General features: G+C 41.7%; 1 protein-coding gene across 1 annotated transcript in view; it reads left to right on the plus strand.

Moving 5' to 3' along the window:
• The window catches only part of LOC142213643 (cadherin-13-like), a 157,677-nt gene that overhangs the window by 116,821 nt on the left and 16,337 nt on the right, over nucleotides 1–24,519 (plus strand). The window contains exons 5-7 of the mRNA XM_075282044.1: nucleotides 102–244; nucleotides 12,513–12,746; nucleotides 15,998–16,216. Of these exons, the coding sequence (XP_075138145.1) occupies nucleotides 102–244; nucleotides 12,513–12,746; nucleotides 15,998–16,216 (596 nt within the window). The remainder of the gene's footprint in view (nucleotides 1–101; nucleotides 245–12,512; nucleotides 12,747–15,997; nucleotides 16,217–24,519) is intronic.

Raw genomic sequence — 24,519 nt, forward strand, 5'->3', positions numbered from 1 at the left:
TACTCTATGGTGAAGTCCTTTCCAGAATTCTTCATGCTCACAGTTACAGTAATTTCTTGCATCAGTAGCGATGTATAAATGTGTCTGGTCTGTTGTTACAGATTCTCCATGCTGAAGGATGATGCAGGCTGGCTCTCTATTAACCCAGTGAATGGAACAGTCAACACAACAGCTCCACTTGATCGGGAATCCTCCTTTGTCCATAACAGCACATACACTTCCCTGATCCTAGCAATAGACAATGGTGAGTACTGAGTGTCTATGAATGTACTATAGGGTCAGCAAAATAGCTTATAGAGTTCATATTCTGTATGAGTAGCCATAAGCATACAGCACAAAGGATTTGTAAACTTCACCCTCACACCCAATTCTATCAGCGTGCAACTCCCAATTGTTGCAATTTGGTTCACAGAAAGTCTTGCAAAGTCTTGACAAGTATGGCTCATGCACAAGGTAGTAATACTGGTCTGTTATTATACTGAACTGATGTATAATTCACAGCCTAACTTGATATGAGCCCATACTGTACTCCAGATAATACAGTTTTCATTTAATTTATGAAATTGTACGGATGGCTTCCAATGGAGAATATAGCACCACACCGTGGCACTATACAGCCTGCAGGATTGCAATATGGCTTCCAATGGAGAATATAGTACTGTTACGGTTCTGTGTAGATATATAAATTTTTTGTTTAAACTACAGAACCTCTTAGCTGTAGAACACTACAGCGAGGTCCACAGGCCCAATGGTGGGTGGCTGTATGTCTGAACTGAAATGTGAACTACTGCAAAGACACTGCAGTGTAGTACTTAATGTGAACTACTGCAAAGACACCGCAGCCTGAACTCAATGTGAACAGTGGGTACTGTGTGACACTCCATGTGAACAAGGTGCAACTAAAACCCTGCCAGTTTAGCTCACTGGCCAGGTGCACCAGTACAAGTGAAACACACACGGCTGCCAAGGGTTATCACTCACCCCAGGCCAGCAAACACACACACTTACCCGTGCAACAGCTAGGGGCCACCACAGAAGTTTAGAACATTCTCCTGTACACAGCTTTAAGTTACCGGGGGAATTTGCATGCTCCTGCACACAGCTTGGAGACATCACACACCCATGCTCCCGCACACAGCTAGGAGCCATACATGAAGTCAGACAGTACACATAGGCTATCTCAGAGACCATACCTGCTGCAGATCTATAAGCTGGAACAGCGTCTACCGCTCCTAGCCCTGGTGTAGCTCTAACATTAGGGTTTACAGGTCCTACCTAACAGCACCCAGGAGAAGCAGAGGAACCCCACACAGAGGCTTAGTCTGAAACCTGCCTGAGTACTGGAGCCTATCCCCTCAGAGTCATTCACTCCGTGGACTTCGAGGAGATTTTAGTCGAAGTGTGAGCACCCGGTGGGCGTCGGCTCACACTATTTAAAGGGAAGTCCCCGCCCAATAGGGGCGGTGGCCATGACCTCACCACTCATGCTCAGTAGGGGGGAAAGCTGGATGGTTAGACTGACCCGCAGGTAGCGCTGTGCGCTATGATACCAACCTGCGGGACCCAATCCTAACAAGTACCACACCATGGCACTATACGGCCTGCAGAACTGTAATATGCGCTCCTAGGTATTCTAGCTGTAGCTGTAACTGTACATGTTCTGCTAACCTTTTTACTCATGTTCAGCCCAGGTCCAGGCCAGCCCAGCCCAGGCCCAGGTCTACCAGAGTGGAATTTATTGTAATAGGGCATGCGAACTGTGAATGACATCCTGAAACAATCACTTTAAATTTTAGTTCCACACAGTCAGATAAAAATATATGACCAGTATTGCCTTCCTGTCTTGAGTCATTAACCAGTCAAGGAAGTGCACACTCTAAGATAGCCAGTTGTGTTCAGCTTAAGTTGTATAAATCATACCAGTCTGTAATGGGAGTCTGTGAGGTCAATCATGCCTATCAATAGTGCTCTGTTGCCACAATCCTATGAAGCAATGCAGAGGTAATCATCTTTGTTTGCATATGCAAATCATCCTGCAAGTGAATTAGGGGTGGAGCTTTATATGCCAGATTTGCTTACAAACAGTTGTGATACAGACAGGATCTGAATATTTCAATCACGGCAGCATTGGGGCATGAATCCAGAGGAAAACCAGAGCACACTCAACTACTTGTAGGCAAGTAAATGCCAAGGCACTTGCAAGCTAATTTGCATATCTGTAAAAAAGGGTCTTTATTTCTGGTTTTTCTTACAAGATTGTGGCCACAAATATATTTTTCTGCTTCTATTATAGGTCCATATGCAGCACTCTTATTGGCTTGGTAGGCATTTTGGATCTGACAGATTCCCTTTAGCACCACACTAAAAGATTACAGGACAATCACCGACTCTTCATGAAAGATATTTTATTGTAGCATGCAGGTCAGAGGGTTCAGAGGAAACAATGGCCTACGGTCACTTCATGTTGAGTGACGCTTCAACAGAGCCTCCCGAGTCCTTGTTGAAGTGTCACTTGACGTAAAATGGCCATAGGCCATTGTTAACTCTGTACCCTCTGACCTGCATGCTGCAATAAAGGTTCTTTAAATTTTAGTCATCACTATTATTTGCAAACCCTCTGGTTAATTTTAGAGTCAAAAGGGTTAAATTGGAAGCTATATGACCATGTTCTAATTGTCAGCATGTGCAGTATACTCTATACCCGAACCTGCCTGGACTGTCCTCACTCATGTCATGTACCAGTGACATAGGTGACCTTTGCTGAATATAACTCCAGTTTTGATTCTAAAGAAAATGTAATTTTAGATTTCAAAGAATTTTGGATTTTGTAATAAAAGGTTTTGCATTTCAAGTTCTACAATGGAGAGCCCGTGCACAGCTGTGACTCAGAATTGTATTACATTACAAGATAGAGGCTCTGGGCTACAGATAAGTAAATGAGCTATATAATCTCACAGCTATAAAGGAAGACTACTAGTAAAGTCTCTTTGCTGTTTTGGGTTCAGATGGATGCAATGTTATCAGACAGGTGCAATCTATTGCCCCTTGGTATCAGCCAGACATCTGAAGCTCCTGGGGCAAACAAGACCCCTCCTTCCATGTACCATTAATAATATTATTGCCTAATGAGGTAGGGGTACTTTCAGACACCAGGGACAGTTGTAGGTGCAACTGCACCCCTAATAACTATGCCACTCTGTCATCCATTTGGGGCTAGAGACTGTAGTATTCTTCAATGGGGTTTCTGATAACACAGTTAAGGCTATGTTTATCTTACTAACATTATTAATGTCCATTGCTGTCATTCATCATAGGATGACAGCAACAGAAATAAATGGTAACAGAGTAACAGATACAGATGTTTCATTGACTCTAATGTAAACAATATAACAGACATTGTCACTGTCATGTTTATTTACTTTTGTAAAAGAAGAACAAGCCCTACATGCAAGACTTATTATTTATACAGAATTGTAAAAAACATGATGGAAGAAAGCTTCTTTACACGTGATGAATATAGATGGACACTAGAGATGAGCGAACAGTGTTCTATCGAACACATGTTCGATCGGATATCAGGGTGTTCGCCATGTTCGAATCGAACACCGCGTGGTAAAGTGCGCCAAAATTCGATTCCCCTCCCACCTTCCCTGGCGCCTTTTTTGCACCAATAACAGCGCAGGGGAGGTGGGACAGGAACTACGACACCGGGGGCATTGAAAAAAATTGGAAAAAGTCATTGGCTGCCGAAATCAGGTGACCTCCATTTTAGACGAATAGTGGATTTCAAATCCGGGTCATATGAGAATGTGAACTTTGTGACTATGAGACAGGGATAGCTGTACAGGCAGGGATAGCTAGGGATAACCTTTATTTAGGGGGGAATGTTATTAAAAATAACTTTTTGGGGCTCTATCGTGTGTGTAATTGTGATTTTTGTGAGATAAACTTTTTCCCATAGGGATGCATTGGCCAGCGCTGATTGGCCAGAGTACGGAACTCGACCAATCAGCGCTGGCTCTGCTGGAGGAGGCGGAGTCTAAGAGCGCTCCACACCAGTCTCCATTCAGGTCCGACCTTAGACTCCGCCTCCTCCATCAGAGCCAGCGCTGATTGGCCGAATTCCGTACTCTGGCCAATCAGCACTGGCTAATGCATTGTATTGGCGTGATGAAGCAGTGCTGAATGTGTGTGCTTAGCACACACATTCAGCTCTACTTCATCGGGCTAATAGAATGCATTGGCCAATCAGCGCTGGCCAATGCATTCTATTAGCTTGATGAAGCAGAGTGTGCACAAGGGTTCAAGCGCACCCTCGGCTCTGATGTAGCAGAGCCGAGGGTGCGCTTGAACCCTTGTGCAGCCTCGGCTCTGCTACATCAGAGCCGAGGGTGCGCTTGAACCCTTGTGCACACTCTGCTTCATCAAGCTAATAGAATGCATTGGCCAGCGCTGATTGGCCAATGCATTCTATTAGCCCGATGAAGTAGAGCTGAATGTGTGTGCTAAGCACACACATTCAGCTCTACTTCATCGGGCTAATAGAATGCATTGGCCAGCGCTGATTGGCCAGAGTACGGAACTCGACCAATCAGCGCTGGCTCTGCTGGAGGAGGCGGAGTCTAAGATCGCTCCACACCAGTCTCCATTCAGGTCCGACCTTAGACTCCGCCTCCTCCAGCAGAGCCAGCGCTGATTGGCCGAAGGCTGGCCAATGCATTCCTATACGAATGCAGAGACTTAGCAGTGCTGAGTCAGTTTTGCTCAACTACACATCTGATGCACACTCGGCACTGCTACATCAGATGTAGCAATCTGATGTAGCAGAGCCGAGGGTGCACTAGAACCCCTGTGCAAACTCAGTTCACGCTAATAGAATGCATTGGCCAGCGCTGATTGGCCAATGCATTCTATTAGCCCGATGAAGTAGAGCTGAATGTGTGTGCTAAGCACACACATTCAGCACTGCTTCATCACGACAATACAATGCATTAGCCAGTGCTGATTGGCCAGAGTACGGAATTCGGCCAATCAGCGCTGGCTCTGCTGGAGGAGGCGGAGTCTAAGGTCGGACCTGAATGGAGACTGGTGTGGAGCGATCTTAGACTCCGCCTCCTCCAGCAGAGCCAGCGCTGATTGGCCGAATTCCGTACTCTGGCCAATCAGCACTGGCTAATGCATTGTATTGTCGTGATGAAGCAGTGCTGAATGTGTGTGCTTAGCACACACATTCAGCTCTACTTCATCGGGCTAATAGAATGCATTGGCCAATCAGCGCTGGCCAATGCATTCTATTAGCTTGATGAAGCAGAGTGTGCACAAGGGTTCAAGCGCACCCTCGGCTCTGATGTAGCAGAGCCGAGGGTGCGCTTGAACCCTTGTGCAGCCTCGGCTCTGCTACATCAGAGCCGAGGGTGCGCTTGAACCCTTGTGCACACTCTGCTTCATCAAGCTAATAGAATGCATTGGCCAGCGCTGATTGGCCAATGCATTCTATTAGCCCAATGAAGTAGAGCTGAATGTGTGTGCTAAGCACACACATTCAGCTCTACTTCATCGGGCTAATAGAATGCATTAGCCAGCGCTGATTGGCCAGAGTACGGAACTCGACCAATCAGCGCTGGCTCTGCTGGAGGAGGCGGAGTCTAAGATCGCTCCACACCAGTCTCCATTCAGGTCCGACCTTAGACTCCGCCTCCTCCAGCAGAGCCAGCGCTGATTGGCCGAATTCCGTACTCTGGCCAATCAGCACTGGCTAATGCATTGTATTGTCGTGATGAAGCAGTGCTGAATGTGTGTGCTTAGCACACACATTCAGCTCTACTTCATCGGGCTAATAGAATGCATTGGCCAATCAGCGCTGGCCAATGCATTCTATTAGCGTGAACTGAGTTTGCACAGGGGTTCTAGTGCACCCTCGGCTCTGCTACATCAGATTGCTACATCTGATGTAGCAGTGCCGAGTGTGCATCAGATGTGTAGTTGAGCAAAACTGACTCAGCACTGCTAAGTCTCTGCATTCGTATAGGAATGCATTGGCCAGCCTTCGGCCAATCAGCGCTGGCTCTGCCGGAGGAGGCGGAGTCTAAGGTCGGACCTGAATGGAGACTGGTGTGGAGCGATCTTAGACTCCGCCTCCTCCAGCAGAGCCAGCGCTGATTGGTCGAGTTCCGTACTCTGGCCAATCAGCACTGGCCAATGCATTTCTATGGGGAAAAGTTAGCTTGCGAAAATCGCAAACTGACAGGGATTTCCATGAAATAAAGTGACTTTTATGCCCCCAGACATGCTTCCCCTGCTGTCCCAGTGTCATTCCAGGGTGTTGGTATCATTTCCTGGGGTGTCATAGTGGACTTGGTGACCCTCCAGACACGAATTTGGGTTTCCCCCTTAACGAGTTTATGTTCCCCATAGACTATAATGGGGTTCGAAACCCATTCGAACACTCGAACAGTGAGCGGCTGTTCGAATCGAATTTCGAACCTCGAACATTTTAGTGTTCGCTCATCTCTAATGGACACCCAAGAAAGGGTGCTCTGTCTGCATCTGTCCTTTAATGTCCATTGCTGTCATCCTGTGATCAATGAGAGCAATGGACATTAGAGATGAGCGAACACTGTTCGGATCAGCCGATCTGAACAGCACGCTCCCATAGAAATGAATAGAAGCACCTGGCACGTACACTTTGCCGGTGGCCGGTCGCTTAACCCCCCGCGTGCCAGCTGCTTCCATTCATTTCTATGGGAGTGTGCTGTTCGGAATGGCTGTTCCGAACAGTGTTCGCTCATCTCTAATGGACATTAAATAACAGTAGTATGAACCACATTACTATATATCCAGTGCTGCTCATATTCAGAAATATATACATACACACTGTAGATATCTGCTGATGTATGTTGGACCCACACTGATGCATCTGTGACCACTAACAGATCAGGAGCAGTAAATGTGCATACCTCCAATTTTGGAGTCCCACACCGTTCTACCTTGGACCAACTCCAAATCCTGTAGGAAACCCCCCTTTTCTACAAATATACATATGTTCCACCGCCAGGCCTGCTGCGAGATGTGTATATGTATTATGATAGTTAGTCAGCCAATGAGAAGTGCAGAGAGCACTGATGTGTGAGCCTCTTTGAGTTTGTTTTATGTCCTATCCCTTTAACAGACTTATTTTTCACAAAACAACTTTGTGTATATCCCGCACTTTTGTTTGTTGTGCATTTAATACTTTGTTCATATTGTATTTTGGCTCACATATCTGCAGCATCATTAATGCAAGTTGAGTCAAGTAATTTCACCAGGGTCACGCTTGGTCTCAGAGGGTTTGTCTGAGTTTTGCAGATGCGCAGCTTTGTATTATTTGCATACAAATGTCTTTGCCTTCGTTGGTAAATTTGCATGATGTAGCAAGTTGCTGTAAGCTGCAGTGATATTCATCAATACTTTCTATATTGTGCTGCCACGGCATTCTGACCTCAATCTCACTGCTTGGCTTCTGTTTCGGGAAAGCTGAATCTGCACTAGGTAAATCATGCTGAGGCAACTGGTGGCTTACCAGTGCGTAGTACAATAAGGACATACTGGAACTCACAGTCCTACAATATCGGGGTCATAATGAAAGCAAGAATCAAATTGAAAAACTATATGGTAAGCAGATGTGGTATGGGGACACAGGTCTCACCTATAACAATGTAAAATAAATTGTAGCATGTGACACTTCAAGAAAATGTTCTCTGCTGGTCATCACCATCTGCATAGATGGAAGGGAGCCCTTGTAGGTTACAACAACCTATTTCCAAGCGGTGAACAGGGATACTAAAACAGGGAAAGAGCATTTCTAACAAATGTATCGGCCTCTTAACTATTACGGGATCAAAGATTGTGCTGGAAGCAGCGATGTCATACTCATCAGCCATGCCTTTCTGTAACATGGTGTCCTATATGAGAAAAGTATAAGATAGGGGGGTAGATGCAGAGCTTCAAGATATAAAGTTTTCCATCAATTTGTAACAGTTTTTACATGTATAAAGCCTGCCAGAGAATGCATGATAGCCCTATTCCCCTCACACACTGTGACATATTCCTTTGAATATAACCTGACATCTTGGTACATACTGAATTATTATTGAAGTTATGTACAAATGTATGTTATAAGTTGCCTAGGTCCATCGTTGTTCACCTCTGTATTGACTGGGGTTGTCATGATGGGTCATCTCCCCTAAAGAGGGCCTTTGATATCCTCAGGCACATGTGGCTTTATATACCGCTAGAAAGCACAGTGATGGCTTTCCCGTTATGTGCCCCTGGGCTGGAGATATTGGTGCCGTTAATGATGTCTGTCTACTGTCAGAAGGGCGCTCAATGATAGACTACCTGGGCTATAAGGAACACCTCCCCTGACAGTATTTGTTCATAGCCCTGTACTATCAGAGGAGGTGTTCCTTACCACCCAGCCATGACACTGAGCTGTGAAGAACGCCCCCCAGTACTAGTCTATGGATGAGTACAGTTGGGATGGGGGGCATTCCTCACAGCCCAGCTAGACTGTCAGGGACGCCCTTCTGACAGTGGGCAGACATCGGTGCCATTATAACAGCAAGGATATCTCTAGCCCCTGGGCACATAAAGGGAAAGCCGACAGTGCGCTGCATTCCGTGTACCGTCGGCTTTCTAGTGGTATATAAAACCGCATGTGCCCGAGGACATGAAGGTCCTTTATAAAGCACGAAACCACACCAAATCTAATGTCTTTCAACTTCTTTGTAGGATATCTCTATGATATTAATATTTCAGAACATTACGGTACATATAATATATATATCATTATTCGCTGGGGTAAGAGGCAGTGCCTCCGTCACACTGGCTGATTAATTCCAGCATGTCCCGGATTCTTAGTCCTCTAAACACAGATTAATTGGCGCTACCTGTTTTGGTAGAAAACAGACAATTAGTTTTGATGGCGGTACAATTAATGTCCTTATCTCGGACTCGCCGCTGCAATAATTAAGCGTCCTGCTCCAGATGCAGTTCTCTTTTGCTATTTAAATCTCATAAATTGCCAGCAAAATATTGCTTTAATATGTCATCACGCAGTCTTGATTAAAAATTAAAGTGATGAAATCAGTGTTTAATACATCTGCTGTGCTTATTACCAGATCTGAAGGAGATTTCCTATCTAAATTACCATGTGCAAGTATATGATTGCAATACAAGTAACACTCTATATTTACTTATGTGCAGATTTATAATTGTAGGGACAAGTAATGTTATTAGCAGGTCTTGATCTGCTGAGGTGGAGGGTTGACGGTTCAGGGAAGTTGCACAAATGATGTATCTTTCCTTGTTTGGTAATTTGCAGTAAAAATCCCTTTAAATTAGCGCAGATATTGCATCCCCCTTGTCTAAGCTGTTTATCTTGGTCAGACATGAAGTATACCTCAAAGGTTAGTATAGTTGCCACTTTCCGTGGACTCTCTTACCTCCATACTTTAGTGCTTATGGCTTGTATTGAACCTGTCACCTCTACTGACATGTCTGTTTTAGTACATACTTGTATACCATATAAAATAACATTTCTGCAGCATCTTTCCTGTATGTTGTGTCATTCATCTTGTCAAAGAGGTGTGTGCCTACAGATTGTCTGGCACTGTCAGTCCTGATTGGCCAATGAGCATTTGCAGGAACACATGCCTAATTGTCAACACCCAGTTGTCAATATATTCACAAATATCTAGTAGGAGGAACAGAAAATTGGCACAACGCAGAGCTGAAAGAAAAGATGGTCCAGGATTATGAGCTGTATGGATCTTTAACATGAAACATGCAGATTATGAGGGCACACTGTACCTCCATATACCTCCAATTTCATATCTACAGAAAAAGGAGAACATTAGGTGAAGGTACTCCCACCTGAAATCTCTACTTCTTGAGGAAATTACCTCTGTATTTCTGTACTATATAGAACCATAAAAAAGTTGCACACAGAGTGCTATGTGTCCATATTATGGTGCCAAATTTGAGCCTCACCAGCACACAAGCTATGTGCAAATGTCCACCCAGGAACATGACATCTGAAAAGAGCGTAAGTACTGGTCTTTCTAAAGCATCCTTTCTTACCAGTAACTCCAATAATTTAGAACTAGGGTGCTGGGTCATACAAATGGAGACCACCACCTAAGTTTTGGGATATACCAAAATATTGGAAAAAAAGGAAGTTTATTTATTTTCAGGTATTTTACTAAAAGAATCAGGAAGTCAATAAGGAATGGCATTAGCATATGCCTGAATCAAGGCAAGATGGACCCCAGCTTGAGTCTCCCATCAAGGGCTCCCAACTGTTTGGGAACTAGCAGTACATTCCTAGACCCATAGCTAGGAGACTGCAGAAAAATACTGCAAATAGAAAGCTCTTATCCACTGTGGCTACCCATGTCCAAGTCTCTATATGCCAAAGAGGTAACTCATCCAGTTGTTATTTGAGCCCATGGAGCATGGCCAGCTTAAGATCATATCGACCTATGGAGTGAATAAGCCTACAAGTTCACCCTACCTCCATCATTGCCAAACATCTGCCACCAAATGAGGAAGAAATCATTGTGTTGCCTTCTAAAATGAATGTAGCTTGCATTGAGGGAATGGGCAACACACCTCGATACTTCCTGTCCTGGGATGGTTGTGGGTTACAGCATGAATCCACACCAGCAAGGGGTACATTTTGCTCCCTGTCCACCCATGAGTCCTATGAGTATTGGAAGACAGAGCGTGTATTGCCTGACCCAACAAACAGAGTGGTAGTATCCAGCTTTATACAGCCAGTCTAAACAAAGAGAAAATAATGTCTAGAAGTAGAAGCCATTAACTGACATTCTCATTATGTTTCTATTAGATTACTGGTCCCTGAATAATACAGAGATACATTTACATGGCAGGGCAAATAACACATTATCAACACTGGATAAAAAAATCAGGTCTTTCGGTCGTCAGATTCTTAATTCGGAAATATTTTTTTTCCATTTTAATATCACTGACTTGAAGGAAAAAAAAAAAAGATAAAGACACTTTCAGACACTATCAGTCCGGCCTGGAAATAATGCATTCGGAATTAAAGACAGCAATTTAATTAAATGCATGAAAGGCGACTTTTGTGATCATATTTCAAATACGCCATTGTGTTTTCAACCATTCCATCTCATGACTTTTCTTAATAATACATCAAGATCCAAGAATGTGTTGGATTCGTATTACAAATTCAATTAGTCCAATCAAAAGTGAAAAATAATTTATTTTTCATTAAAGAGACTCAGGAGCGGAGTTGCTCGGGAAGTTTCAGACACAATAGGCAGTCGTCTGTGTCTTCTGCATGGCTGGTTAAAATGGATGGTGTGTCACTTGTCATATCATAACTTGCTTTTTTTATGTGCTCGCTTAACGGCATCTAAATCCGATCTTCATACATTGTAATCAAGAAGGCAATCTTTTATAGATGCAATCTCTACTAAGCATCAAAAACCTTGTGGAGACAACACTTCCTCCATGTGTATTTAAAGAGTGGCAGATCCTGACAACTGGACAACTGGGTGTGTTGGAGAGATTGAGAAGAAAATTGTCCTTGTCATAAGAGATATACAACTAAGGGGGGTTTATACTCGCGTCGCTGTCCATCTGCCGTGATTCCGCCAAAATTGTAGGAAAAACAGCTTGTGGACGGCTTGCTGGTTGTCAGTTTAAAAACCCATTCATTTCAATGGGTTTTTAAGGCAAACCATCTCTCCACCATGAAGCTGCTTTTTTTGAACAGACACAAAGTTGGACATGCAAAACCATCAAGCTGTCCCCAAGCTGTTTTTCCTGCAATTTCGGTAGAATCACGGTGGATAGACAGCGACGCACATGTGAACATCCCCTAATCTGTCGCCCTCATGGGAAATTTGGGCTCAATATCTACTTGTTAGATGGGTTCTTGACAATAAGCCATTACACAGACTTTTGCTTTTTTGTTCCACGTCCAACTAAAATCATAGAGAAAACATGGCAGGTAATATTCAGGTTCCCCTCAGGACTACTACTACATAGTAGATTTTCATATCAATGTATTGACCGTGTATTGTGGGGACAACTCTATGGCATTTCTCTTTACCCTGGTCAATACTGTAGATGAAAGTCTTCAACAGAGGGCCTGCTTTATTACCTTTGAGTTTGTTAGCAGAGTATATGAAGGTGAGTGTTTGAAACATGCTTGGCATGTTTTTTATTGGTGGATTCCACTCTGGGTCATTATATATATGTAGAGAGATGAAAGAAAGAACATCTAATTAAATGACACTTAAAAGATAGGACACTATGGGATCTCTGATATAACACTAAGTTATGAGCAGCTTTATGAAGGCTTGTAACGCCTTCTTTCTAGAAAACAATCAAAGACTCAATGATTAATACCATGCACAGAATATAGATAAGGAAATTATCAATTAATTGATATAGATGCATTTCCACAATTTTTGTCTCTTTAGGCACTCCTCCAGCAACTGGTACAGGAACATTACAAATCACATTAGAGGATGTTAATGACAACGCACCATACATCTACCCAACCACAGCAAAATTGTGCGAAGACTCCAAAGACCTCAACGTGATCACTCTAGGAGCATCTGATAAGGATCTTCATCCGAACTCTGACCCATTTAAATTTGAACTGGGAAAGCAATCCATGTCAGATAAATCCTGGAAAATCACACAGCTGAATAGTAAGTGGAATCTCTGTATTTTGTGTACTCTTCCTAAACTTAAAATGCAACTTAACTTTTTTTTTTTCATGAATTCCTTAGTGAAAGTGAAGATAAACTTTGCAATATACTTTAATAAAGAAAAGTGCCTGTTTATTAACTTATTTGACTCACTCTGCCACTGAACAAATCTATAGAAGTCTATAGAGAGGGGAGAGGGAAGGAAGAGGAGAGCTTCTCAAAGCAGATAGACGGCTGTACCATTAGGAAACAGTTTTCTTTCACAACACAGCTGGGTTATCAGGGATATTTTCCATACTTTTTCTGAAATAAATGACTCATTTAATGCTGTATACAGCCTCATATCTCTGTCTTTCTCCTCCCCCGTCCCTCTCCATAGACTTCATTGTAATTATATCTAATTGTGTTTAGAGTACACCGAAATCTGTATTTAAAGACATAGTCACTTTAATTTAGTAAAGTATATTACCAGGGTTGTACACATCATCTACTCTCTTGAGTTATAAAAAATAAATAAAAGTGTATCTATGATTTTACAATATAGAGATCTATGGTTTTTGTATACTGCATGTTCATTCCCCTTTCTATGTTTGCAGAGTAGTGTGATATAAAAGCTGTGTTGCCTAGTTCGAGCAATTCATATGTCTTACCCCCAAGTACTCCGTCTTTGCTTTCCCTTTAGTTACCACAAAAAAAAAAAAAAAAAAAAAAAAAAAAAAACTCAGCATGAACTTATACCCATCTTTTTCCTAAATTTAATCTATATTCAGAGACTACTCAGAGGCCCTGTGGGCACGGAAAGGAGACTACAGGGATACTGTGAGGAAGATGGCATATTTTCCTAATAAGACATATTAGAAATCGTCCCATATTCACAAGTAGGATAACCCTACATTAGACTAATAGGTCTATCACTTCAATATGCATACTCAATTTACTGGAATGTAATTTGCATTAACAATATACAGCACTCTGGATTATTGGATGTATCCTTTACTATGGCAGGAAAATTCACCTATATCCTCCTTTTCTCCAGTAGAACATGTAGTAGATTCTTCATTTGGCCGGTCTAGTATAATATATTACAGGTAAAATGAGCCATGGCATGATTTACAATATAAAATAGAATTCGATATTTTCTATGGTCTGAGAACTGCAACATTACTCATTTCTAATCCATCTTTAAGAACTTTTGTCAGATAATTTTTACATCCTGGGAATTGCCATCGTGTTACATAAAGCAGCCTGGTTATATTCTATTTTTGGATCGCTCTCTATTTTTCTTTAAGAAGTCTTGTTCCCACTTGAGTTTTAAGATAAGTCATGGAAACTCACGTCAATTAAAAATCCTCCATAAAGAAGACAAAGAGAAGAGCTAGACTAAGCTGAACTCTTGTTTTTGTACTCGGTGTCATCTCCCAAAAGAGGTGAAAGTATACTTGGCAGAATAGAGGGCCTGGGCTCTAGACGTTTTGTGATCAGTCTTGGAGATTCATTGTGCACTTCTGTCAATTTAACGTCTTCTTTTGTATCCTTTAAAATATGACAGAGAACAGAAGAGGAAAGTCTTCAGATAAGAGATACAAACCGGTTTCAGTAATAAAGTTGAACCAGAAAGAATATTATTAGAAGTCTTTTAGCGCTTTCATTTACAACTTGTGGTTATTGGACGTGTAGGACATGTACGGAGTGTAAGGCTTTGCTGAGAATCAGAGTGAAATGATTTGACATCCGGTGGTGGTGAGATGGAGTACTTTACAACTGAAGTCAATAGGCGAAATTACTGAGTCCTGTAGTCTAGAAAAAAAAAAATAGGTTTTACAACGTTTGGGCTTATTTTTGGAAAACTTAACATAGTGCATTTTTATACCGCTGGTTCCACTCTTGAAAAGTAAGTTGTAAAGTACAGAACAAATTTATCAAGTGCAATAACTTTTGCAATCTTACTCTAGTAGGAGTGTGTCATAGGACGGAGAGTAACATCTCAGGTCAGAAATATTAGACTTACAAGATGAGATATACAAAATGTATTAAGTATTGTGTGACATTTAAGGTTGATGCAAATTATGACTATACAAGCTGCATAATCTTATCATCAGAGGGAACAAACAGAACATCTCCTAATGTCAGCCTGAGACTATCTGTGGTAATATGATAGATAATAGGACACTATTATAGTAGTTATATTCTTGTATCATATATAGAAAAGCTATGCTATAGTAGTTATAGTCTTGTGTTATATGTAGGAAGCAGTATTATGGTAATTATATGTTCTTGTACAGAAGACAGTATTATAGTAGTTCTACATAGGGGATATTATATAGTTGCATTGTTGTTCATCGGAGCAGTACTATAGTACATTGGAGTGGCATTATACTGCTTATATTCTTACACATAGGGGACAGATATTCTCGTAAACTAACAAACTTAAAGCTCAATTCCCAATGAGTGAAAATATTTAAAACATAACATTTAATAAGTCTATTAAAATATGTAAATACGTATGTAAATATATAGATATTAGAACCGTCTTACCACTTGGCGTATCAAATGGAGAGTAAGGGAGACAGAGGGGACCAGACAATCCAGTGGGAGTCAAAACATGGCCCAGAGAGGAATGTTACTGTATTAACACCCTGGCACCCCAAATATGACTCCCACCTTTACAAGAGATATTTTAAGGCAAAAATATTTGCACACGCTGTTGACTCCTACTATTTTTCTAAACTTATTAAATTAATGAGGAATTTATACAATACATTTAACTTAATAGAAGCTGAAAAAAATCTCCTTACACTGTGCTCCCCCCTAGGTGTGGCTTCATGAAAATGCAGAGGAACAGAATTAGGAAGCCGTATCAGGCCCTCTTTCCCCACAGGCCCCATAGCAGCTACACGATATGTATGTCACCGCCTATGCTGTATTTAGGAGCAAATATTGTAGTAGTTATAGTCTTGTAACTAGGAGGCAATATTTTAGTTGTTACATTTTTGTACATAAGGGGTAACATTAATGTTACTATTAATTAATAGTAGAATAATATATTTGAGTATAGGGGGCAGTATTATAGTAGTTTAATTCTTGTACATAGAGGATATCATTATGGTATGTAAATTCTTGTACAGAGGAGTCAATGCTATAGTAGTAATATTCTTGTACATAGGGTAGCATTATATTTTTGCCCATAGGAGGTAATGCAATAATAACTAAGGCTACTGATTGATTAACCTACTCCATGTGCATTTTTCCAGGTACTCACGCACAAGTCAGTCTTCTTCACAATCTGAAGAAAGCCAACTACAATCTGCCAGTGGTGGTGACAGACTCGGGGAAACCTCCGTTGTCATACAGTGCAGATGTCATGATTCAAGTGTGTTCCTGCAAGAAAGGCAAAGTAGACTGCAGTTCAGCAGATGCTCCACATGTCAGCATGGTTGTCGTCTTCATGTTTACACTTTACAGCCTGTTCTGTAAGTTTCTCATTTAGTGCTGTATATCTTTAACAATTGGCTGGTGTTTGGTGATATAGATCTGTATATCACATGACCATGGACTTATTTTTATCCACTGGAAGTAAACAAAATAATTTTATTTCACTTTTCTTACTTATGTTGTGGCATCATATTCCGCAGCACTTTCCAGACATTGTGGTTACTGTCCCATATAGGGCTCACGTTCTAAATTCCCTATCAGTATGTTTTCAAGTGTGGGAGGAAATTGGAGTACCCAGAGGAAACCCACACAAACACAGGGAGAACATACAAAGTCCTTGCAGATGTTGTCCTTGGCTGGATTTCAATTTAGGACTCCAATGCTAACCACTGAGGCACCATGCTGCCCTAACATGAACGATAGCAAGCAGATATCTAGAAAACTGTGCGGAATTGATTCAGAAAATATATTGGAAAACTGTAGAACCAGTGGTGTAACTAAAGTCTTGTGGGCGCTGATGCAAACTTTAACCGGGGCCCCTTACCTCCTCCCTAAAGTGTATTCTTGATAGCAATGGCTATGGGTACTGCAGAGGTATCTCAGGTACTTGAAAGGGATACCCACAACTGTGGCTAGCAAAAATACAGTGAGTGAGCAGCACAGCGCCCATCATGTAAACAATGCTGAGTACTGAGTGCTTTGGAAAACAGATGATCCATAGGATCCTATTATTTTAAGATCTAAGAGATTTGTGTAAGTACAATAACCAGGACCCATGCTGATCAGCTATTTTACAGAAACAGCATGCATTTGCGAGTGTTGTGACCTCTTTACTATTTACTTTGCACAGTATCTGATTTATAGTGACTATGCAATCTAATTATACCCTGTAATAATATTGCACAACTGCTATAAAATATATGGTGTGTGATGTAATTAGTGAAGGGACCCCACACAGTATAATGTACTCCTTAGAGCCCCCCCCCCCCCACAGTATAATGCTCCATAGTGGCTCCACACAGTGCAATATGCTACTCAAAGCCCACTCCACAGTGGCCTCACACAGTATAATATCCTCTTCAGAGCCCCCATAATATAATGCTTCACAGTGACCCCACACAGTATAATACTCCACAGTTTCTTCAAATATTGTGCTCCACGGTGGCCCCATACAATATGATATGCCTCCCAAAGTCCTCACACAATATATTCCTCGATCGTGACCCCACACATTATAATATGCTTCCCAGAAGCTCTCTCCCAGTATAATGCTCCACAGTGGTCCCATACAGTATAATATTTTCCCCATAGCCCCCCCAGAATATAATACTCCACAGTGGTTCCACATAGCATAATATGCTTCCCACAGTGGCCCCACACAATATAAAATTCTCCAAAGAGCCTCCTCTCCCAATAAAATATGTTCTGGAAGCCTTTTGCTGCTACAGATGAACCCTGCAAAATTCAGTGCCATTATTTTACTCTGGGGTCATCTCAAACCCCAGAGTATAACAAGCAGAGAGGACCAGTGGATGTGAGTAAAACAAACATTTCTCCTAGGCATCCCCGCTGTGTCCAGCTGTCTCAAACATCCTTTTTGGGTCTTAACGGTCTATGACTAACATCACACATCCTGTGGTCACCGCAAGAGTCTGTGATTGGGCCGCAGTGGCCCTGTGGGGCGCATCAAAGCACCCCACGTGACCACTGAGACCAAATCACAAGACTCAATGGTGACCCTGTGATGCGTGATATCAGTCACAGGCTGGAGACGCCCGGGAGCTTACAAGTTATGCCTCTGGTGCTGATACATTGTTACTAGAGACGAGCGAGTACTGTTCGGATCAGCCGATCCGAACAGCACGCTCGCATAGAAATGAATGGACGTAGCCGGCACGCGGGGGGTTAAGCGGCCGGCCGCCTTCAAAGCGGAAGTACCAGGTGCATCCATTCATTTCTATGGAGCGTGCTGTTCGGATCGGCTGATCCGAACAGTACTCGCTCATCTCTAATTGTTACTATATGAGCAGGGCATGATCATAAGAGATTTTAATACAAACTAGAATGTTTCCATTCAATGACTGCAAGAAGAGACCTGAAAAAGATGAAAAACTGATCCACAAAGTAACATTAGAAAGTATATTAGAAAGTTGTGTTTCTCACCTGCGACTCACAGTAGCAAAGTACTGTAGGTGTTAACAGAACAGGCAATGACAGAAGAGACCTCATTTCATTTATCTGTGCCAACCAGATTTCAATTCAAAACGGGAAAAAAAAGAAGATTAGAAAGTATATTCCTACGGGACACATGTCCTGCTCCCCATTAGAAAGACCAGTGTCTGCTGTAATCTATTTTCCAATATGAGACTCGCTTGAGTGGCACACGTGAACCTTATTTACAAATGTGAACTTGGACATTGGGAGAGCTGCCGAAGGTACAAATTACAGAGCAGCAATGTGGGGGTCACCAGAGACCTGATTTTCCAGGATGGTTATTATTATGTCAAGGATGGAGAGCTGTGCAAAGGACGAATGGTAGTTCCCATATGAATTATTTAATGTTCCTTCCTTGTACAGAAACATAGTAACATGCAACATAAACTATATTGTTTTAACCCTTAAAGGGGTTGTTTACTTTCAGTAAATGAAGGTTTTTGTTTGTATCATGAAAATATATGTAGTTTTTCAATATACAGAGGTAGCAGAGTTAGCCCAAACTTCTGCAAATGGTTGAAATGGTGCAGCATAATATCTTATTACAGAAGATGGCAAAAACAGTGAAATGTCATTGACTTTCCATTAGTTTTTGTTGTCCTCTTTGATACGATTTCATGCTGCAGCAGTCTAAGCAATTGCAGACGTTTGGGTTTCCAGATCTCTGCTTGTCATGCAATGAACGGGAACTTTTATTTGCTGAAACTGCACAATCCCTTTAAATAAGGTAGCATTACCTATTAATACACGTGCCTTTTTGGCATGTTAGTTTACACTTGGTTTACCTTTGCAGCCAGAGGTGTAACGATCACTGTTGGCCAGGAGACAGGGGGGCTGTGGCCGGCTGTAGATGGCTGGGGCCACATAGCATCATGACAGCAATCCTGATTCCCCATCTGCTGTTTCCTATGTAAAGCTAATACACCTCTGGCAGCAGAGATTGGTGTTCTTCTGTGGAGGTTACTGTGCTGAACTCTCCAGGAAGCAGAAATGAGTGCTGATCTCTGCTGCAGGATCAGGCATTTGTTAGGGAACTCATTGGAGAGTAGTTGTCAGACAACTATCTGAAGCAAATGGCCCACATTACTATTGCGCCTTGTAAACTGGCCACATGTTTCAGAGACCACTTGTTTGGCTGACATCTATCTTGCCCATCCCCCCTTAGGGGGCGTTCACACTACCGTTGGTGACCATCAGTAGTGTCTGTTGCTATTGTCCGCTAAAAGATTCTAGGAACAGACACTAGCTGAACCGTTATAATAGCCATTAATTTAAATGGGATTTTATCTTGTGTTTGTTTACACCCAATTTGTCACATGTCCATGTTTTTTCGCTGACAAGAAATGCTACATGCAGGACTTTTGTGCCCGTTAAGAAAAACGGTTTCATGATGGATGTCAAGCATCTGTTAATTTTTTTAAAAACGGACAGTAACTTCCACTGTCCATTATTGTCTGCTACCATAGGTGTTCGGGTTTTTTTACTGGACACTATCATAATGGAATCCAACGGTAGTGTTAACCCTACCTTACAAATGCAAGTGCTCTTCCTGTAAGGGAGAAGAAAGCTGACACTTACCCTTCCTACAAAAGGACTGAGCAGTTTAAATCAAACTGTCCAGTGCACATCTTCCCCAACGTCTTCCATAGGGGAGAGTAGGGAGGCCCTATACAAATCTAATGTATATATGACCAGCTTTAGCCTACTATGTTTTCTCTAGTGCCACTGTGAATACTGCTATGTACCAATATTTTTATTATGTGGATAGTTACATAGTCAAGACCTGATTTTAATAATATTTCATTTTCTGAATGTACATTCCTTGGTGACTGCTTCTGTTTTATGTCTGGTCTAGATCACCCATGGTAGCGTAAAGTTGTTCAGGTATACATGGTGGTCACAGGAGAGTACAAGCTGTTAATTAAAAGCCATCAAACTTCTGCCGCTAATTTCCCTTTTAACAAACACCTCAGTCACCAGAGGTTATTCAGCAAGAACAAATATCTAATATTATAATAAAGGAGCAAATGAATTCCTCCCCATCCAAACCACTAAACACTGGCTGAAACCAAGCAAAAGATAATGACTGCATAGGGAAAAGCAAAGCATAATAAAACACTCAGCAATGTAACCACAATTATACTCTACACTTGTTTAACTGGCATTAACTCCCTTGAAAAGAGGTAAAATTATTACAGATAGCTTCATTTCACAGCAGGAAACTCAGACACACACACAATATACAATAAACTCTGGAAATTCTAATACTAGATCACTATTAATAAGCCAGACTCTCTGCATCATTTTAGAAATGGACTATATGTGGTACAGAAAAGAATCTAATTCTGATTTTATTTTTCTGTTTAAAGGGGCTATTTAGTTCAGAAAACTTATTTTAAAAACCCTATTTGGAGATTCTAAATTAATAGAGGGATCTACTGTTTATAACATGGTTACAAAGTCTTTTACTCTGAGCCCCCGATGTATCCATTCATTTTGCAGACAGCTCATCAATTTTAAATGGTAACTGTGTAATACTTAATTTCCCCTTTGGGGGCACAGCAGGCAGATTGAATACCTGCTGCCAGGTTCTCCTACAGATTACAGCTGATCACTGGGGATGCATCAGCAATAGGACTCCATGCAATAAACTTGTTAATAAGGGACCATTGTACCAGAAGTAAATATTAGCATCTTGCTCTATAATCTATAACCTAGATCTGCAGGATTACCAAAATAAAACCATAAAATTATTTTAGCAAAATCCGGACTCGCAGCAGGTCTTTGTTGGAATGTGAGCAACCAAGTCAAATGCTTCCCATCACCCTAAGGCTGAGTTTACATAGAGTTTTTTGGACCGGATTTTGACGCAGAGGCCGTCTCAGAATCCGGCTCCAAAAAATGCCTCCCGCGGTATTCCGCTCTGGATTAGGCCCAAATGAATGGACCTAGTCGGGAAGGAGTCTCGAGTGATGGACGCCGCGGCGGATTGAGCCGTGGAATCCGTGTCAAGATAGTGCACCTCGCTTCTTTTTTCCGTGATCGGGAAAGAATGCTAGCAGAAAAAAGAAGTAAACAGCTCCCATTGAAGTCAAGGAGGCGTTTTTTGGAGGCAGATTTTGCAGGAAAATCTGGTCCAAAAAACTCTATGTGAAATCAGACTAAGCAGAGACAATATTTACACCGATCCCTATGGGTCCTCAAGCACCGCAGGACCTTTGCACAGGTATTAGTTCTTACAATGAGAGATTAAAATGGATTTTTTCCTCTACCCACACTGTTGTATGTAATTTGTCTCTATGAGAATGAAGATGATTAAAGGAAATAATTTTCCATTTTTTTCCTGTGTATAATATAATCATGAAGAAATTAATCTCTTTTTACGGGCAAATTACACATTATAATCCAAACGGACAATGAAAATGAAGAAAAATCGAACTTTTCTTGTGTAACACTAAACTAATTATTTCTTTCCATTTATCCGTAATCCTAGATTAATAGTATAATATGTGAGTGACAATACTGGTTATTACCCTGCAGCTTTAGAGTATGCAAAATGGACAAGAGAGATTTACAGCTAAAACTATTTTGTAAAGGAGTTCTCCATTTTTGGCCTCTGGATCCGAGGTGGTTTTGAATTGGGTTGCCATCAGAACCGTACTGCTTGCTTCTGCTTCAACGCCAAGCACTACATCCTTGAAGGAGCTTAGCTTTAAGGGCTTGCACTTTTGAAACAAAGTGTTACCCAATACTAGATGTTGATGACCTACCCTTAGGATAGAGCCGGCAGCCATAGCCGATTGGTAGGAGTGTTGGGTGCTCGGCCCCCACAACCAGCTTCTGGAGTGCCAGATTTTTAGGGTGCAGAGGATTTGGCACAATACACTGTAGTGGCATTAAAGGGGTACCGCCACTTAGATCCTATTCCAAGGATGAGAGCTGAGTTATAATAGCACTGCATAGCCACAATGCAGTCTATGAAGCCATTTGCTGCTGGCTCTGTACACTGCGCAAATCTAGCCGTGGCAGAAACTATTCAGTGGGAGTGTCAGGTGTTGGAGCAACCCCTTGAAATAATGAGTTACAGTATAAAATAACAGTATAAATAGTATTATATATGTGCCCTGAGTCTTGATGAATAATGAAGTTCTAGCTGTACTAAGCTATGTGCTGCGCTACTGATTCTGTGGTCTAATTTTTGCCATTACATCTTTGTAGAGTTTTTGCCAAATTAACAGAGCTGAGCTGCAATACCATAACCAACCTGTGGATAGCTGTGGCAGTGTTATCTGAAGAAACAGCTACGTTATTCCCATCCTGCACAACCCCTTTATTGCAGGCCTAGGACTAGTAGTGTCTACACAGCCCCAGACTACAGTAATTCTCTTTTTCCATCTGTATACTTCATGCGGGTCATGAACATTTCTATCTACTCCAGTCTGTGTGTCAATATCTCTTTAAAGTAGTTAAATAAACTGATTATTTGACTGGTGTTTTAGAGCTATTAGTATTCATGACCCTATAAGATCAGCATATGAAACGTTTACAGGTCCCTTCATTATTTTATATGGTATTGCCTTTCTCATAACCTCCAGACGTGTTCAGTAACAACTAATGTTGTCTGTGAGTGTGCAGTGTAATTTCCTGAACAGAGAGCAAGGCATAATCTGCATGTCTCTAGGTAGGAGATAGGACTGTATTGTGACACCAAAGGTGGCATTTGTGGGGGTACAGTAGGCATCACTAGCAGAAGTGACAAAGCATTGTATGCAAAGGGTTAAAGTGAACATCCCCTTATAACACTGTTGCGTTTAGATTCACCATATATATTTTTAGCTGCATAGTTGTTTCGACTCGATCACATAGAACATAAAATGGAAACCACTAGGGGGAGTCTAAGAGCTTCCTTGATACTGTTTTTATTCTTAATCCAATGTCTATACAGTATTCAATAAGCTCCTGGACTCCCCCTAGTGGTGACTGCAGATACTTTGGAGGATTATTTAATTGGTCACTGTAATTTCAGCAGGCTTATGCTTGTATAGTAGTCAATGTAATATGTGATTACTTACTTAACAAATGTGAAGTTTTCCGCCCAAAAAATAACTCCAAGGTATCAGCCACTAGGTGTTTCCTTTCCCTTTAACTAGTTCTCCACTGTTTGTTGTCAAGTGATTATGTCTTTTGTTGCAAGGACAGATTAGAAGTAATGGGTGGATCTCTAACTACCTTTTAAGGACCACTAAACCCAGAATCTGAATAGATAAAAACAAATAAATAATATCCTATATGACACCTCACAACATCTCCTGATTTTCTGCTCTTTTGTCTCATATCATCATGGTAGGGCATGAAAAATAAAATACAAAAGCAGTGCATTCTTCTCTATGGTAGCAGCCATGTTTTTCCCCTTCATACCATAGATTGCCAGAATTTCCCTTTCAGGAGTCTGCGAAAGTTAATGCAGTGACATTAACTGTTAAACTACATATACCAAATCAATCCCCCTATTCATGCCTAAACTAGCTAGATTTGCCTTTCAGTGTTGTGGGAAATCTAGGTAACTTACCAGGTAATTCAGCAATATGGAATGCTTGTTAGATTTGCCATTCAGATTCCTGGGAAAGCTGGGTAAAATACCAGGAAATGTGTTAAAGAGAGTGATGAATACCTAATATACTTAAATAAGTCACACTGCTTGCTCTCCTCACTGGTGTTTGGCCATCACATTGTCATAATGGCAGCATTTAACTATTGCAGCCAGTCACTGGCCTAAGCAGGGTTGCAGCTGAGACCACTTGTAACACTAATGGCCAGCCCTTGCTGGTATACTGACTCTCCTAGTAGACATAGCTGACAAGTTACCTTCTCTGCACAATGCCCATTCCCTGATCTCCATGTTGCCATGCACATATCTGTCCTGATATTGCTTCTGGCTCTACCCATAGGACAGGTATGTCCTCCTTTCCTGCTGCTTAAAGGGACAACACATGTGCCAATCTCTGTCATTCTGTAGGTATAAAACTCTGCCACACCCTGATCCTACTTTACTAGTATCTTACCAAGGTGTTAATGTCTGCTGAATGTTACCCCTCGCTTCCATCTGCATTGGTATTCTGTCTGGGGT

The sequence above is a fragment of the Leptodactylus fuscus genome, chromosome 7, assembly GCF_031893055.1.
Source record: "Leptodactylus fuscus isolate aLepFus1 chromosome 7, aLepFus1.hap2, whole genome shotgun sequence".
NCBI classification, from domain to species: domain Eukaryota; kingdom Metazoa; phylum Chordata; class Amphibia; order Anura; family Leptodactylidae; genus Leptodactylus; species Leptodactylus fuscus.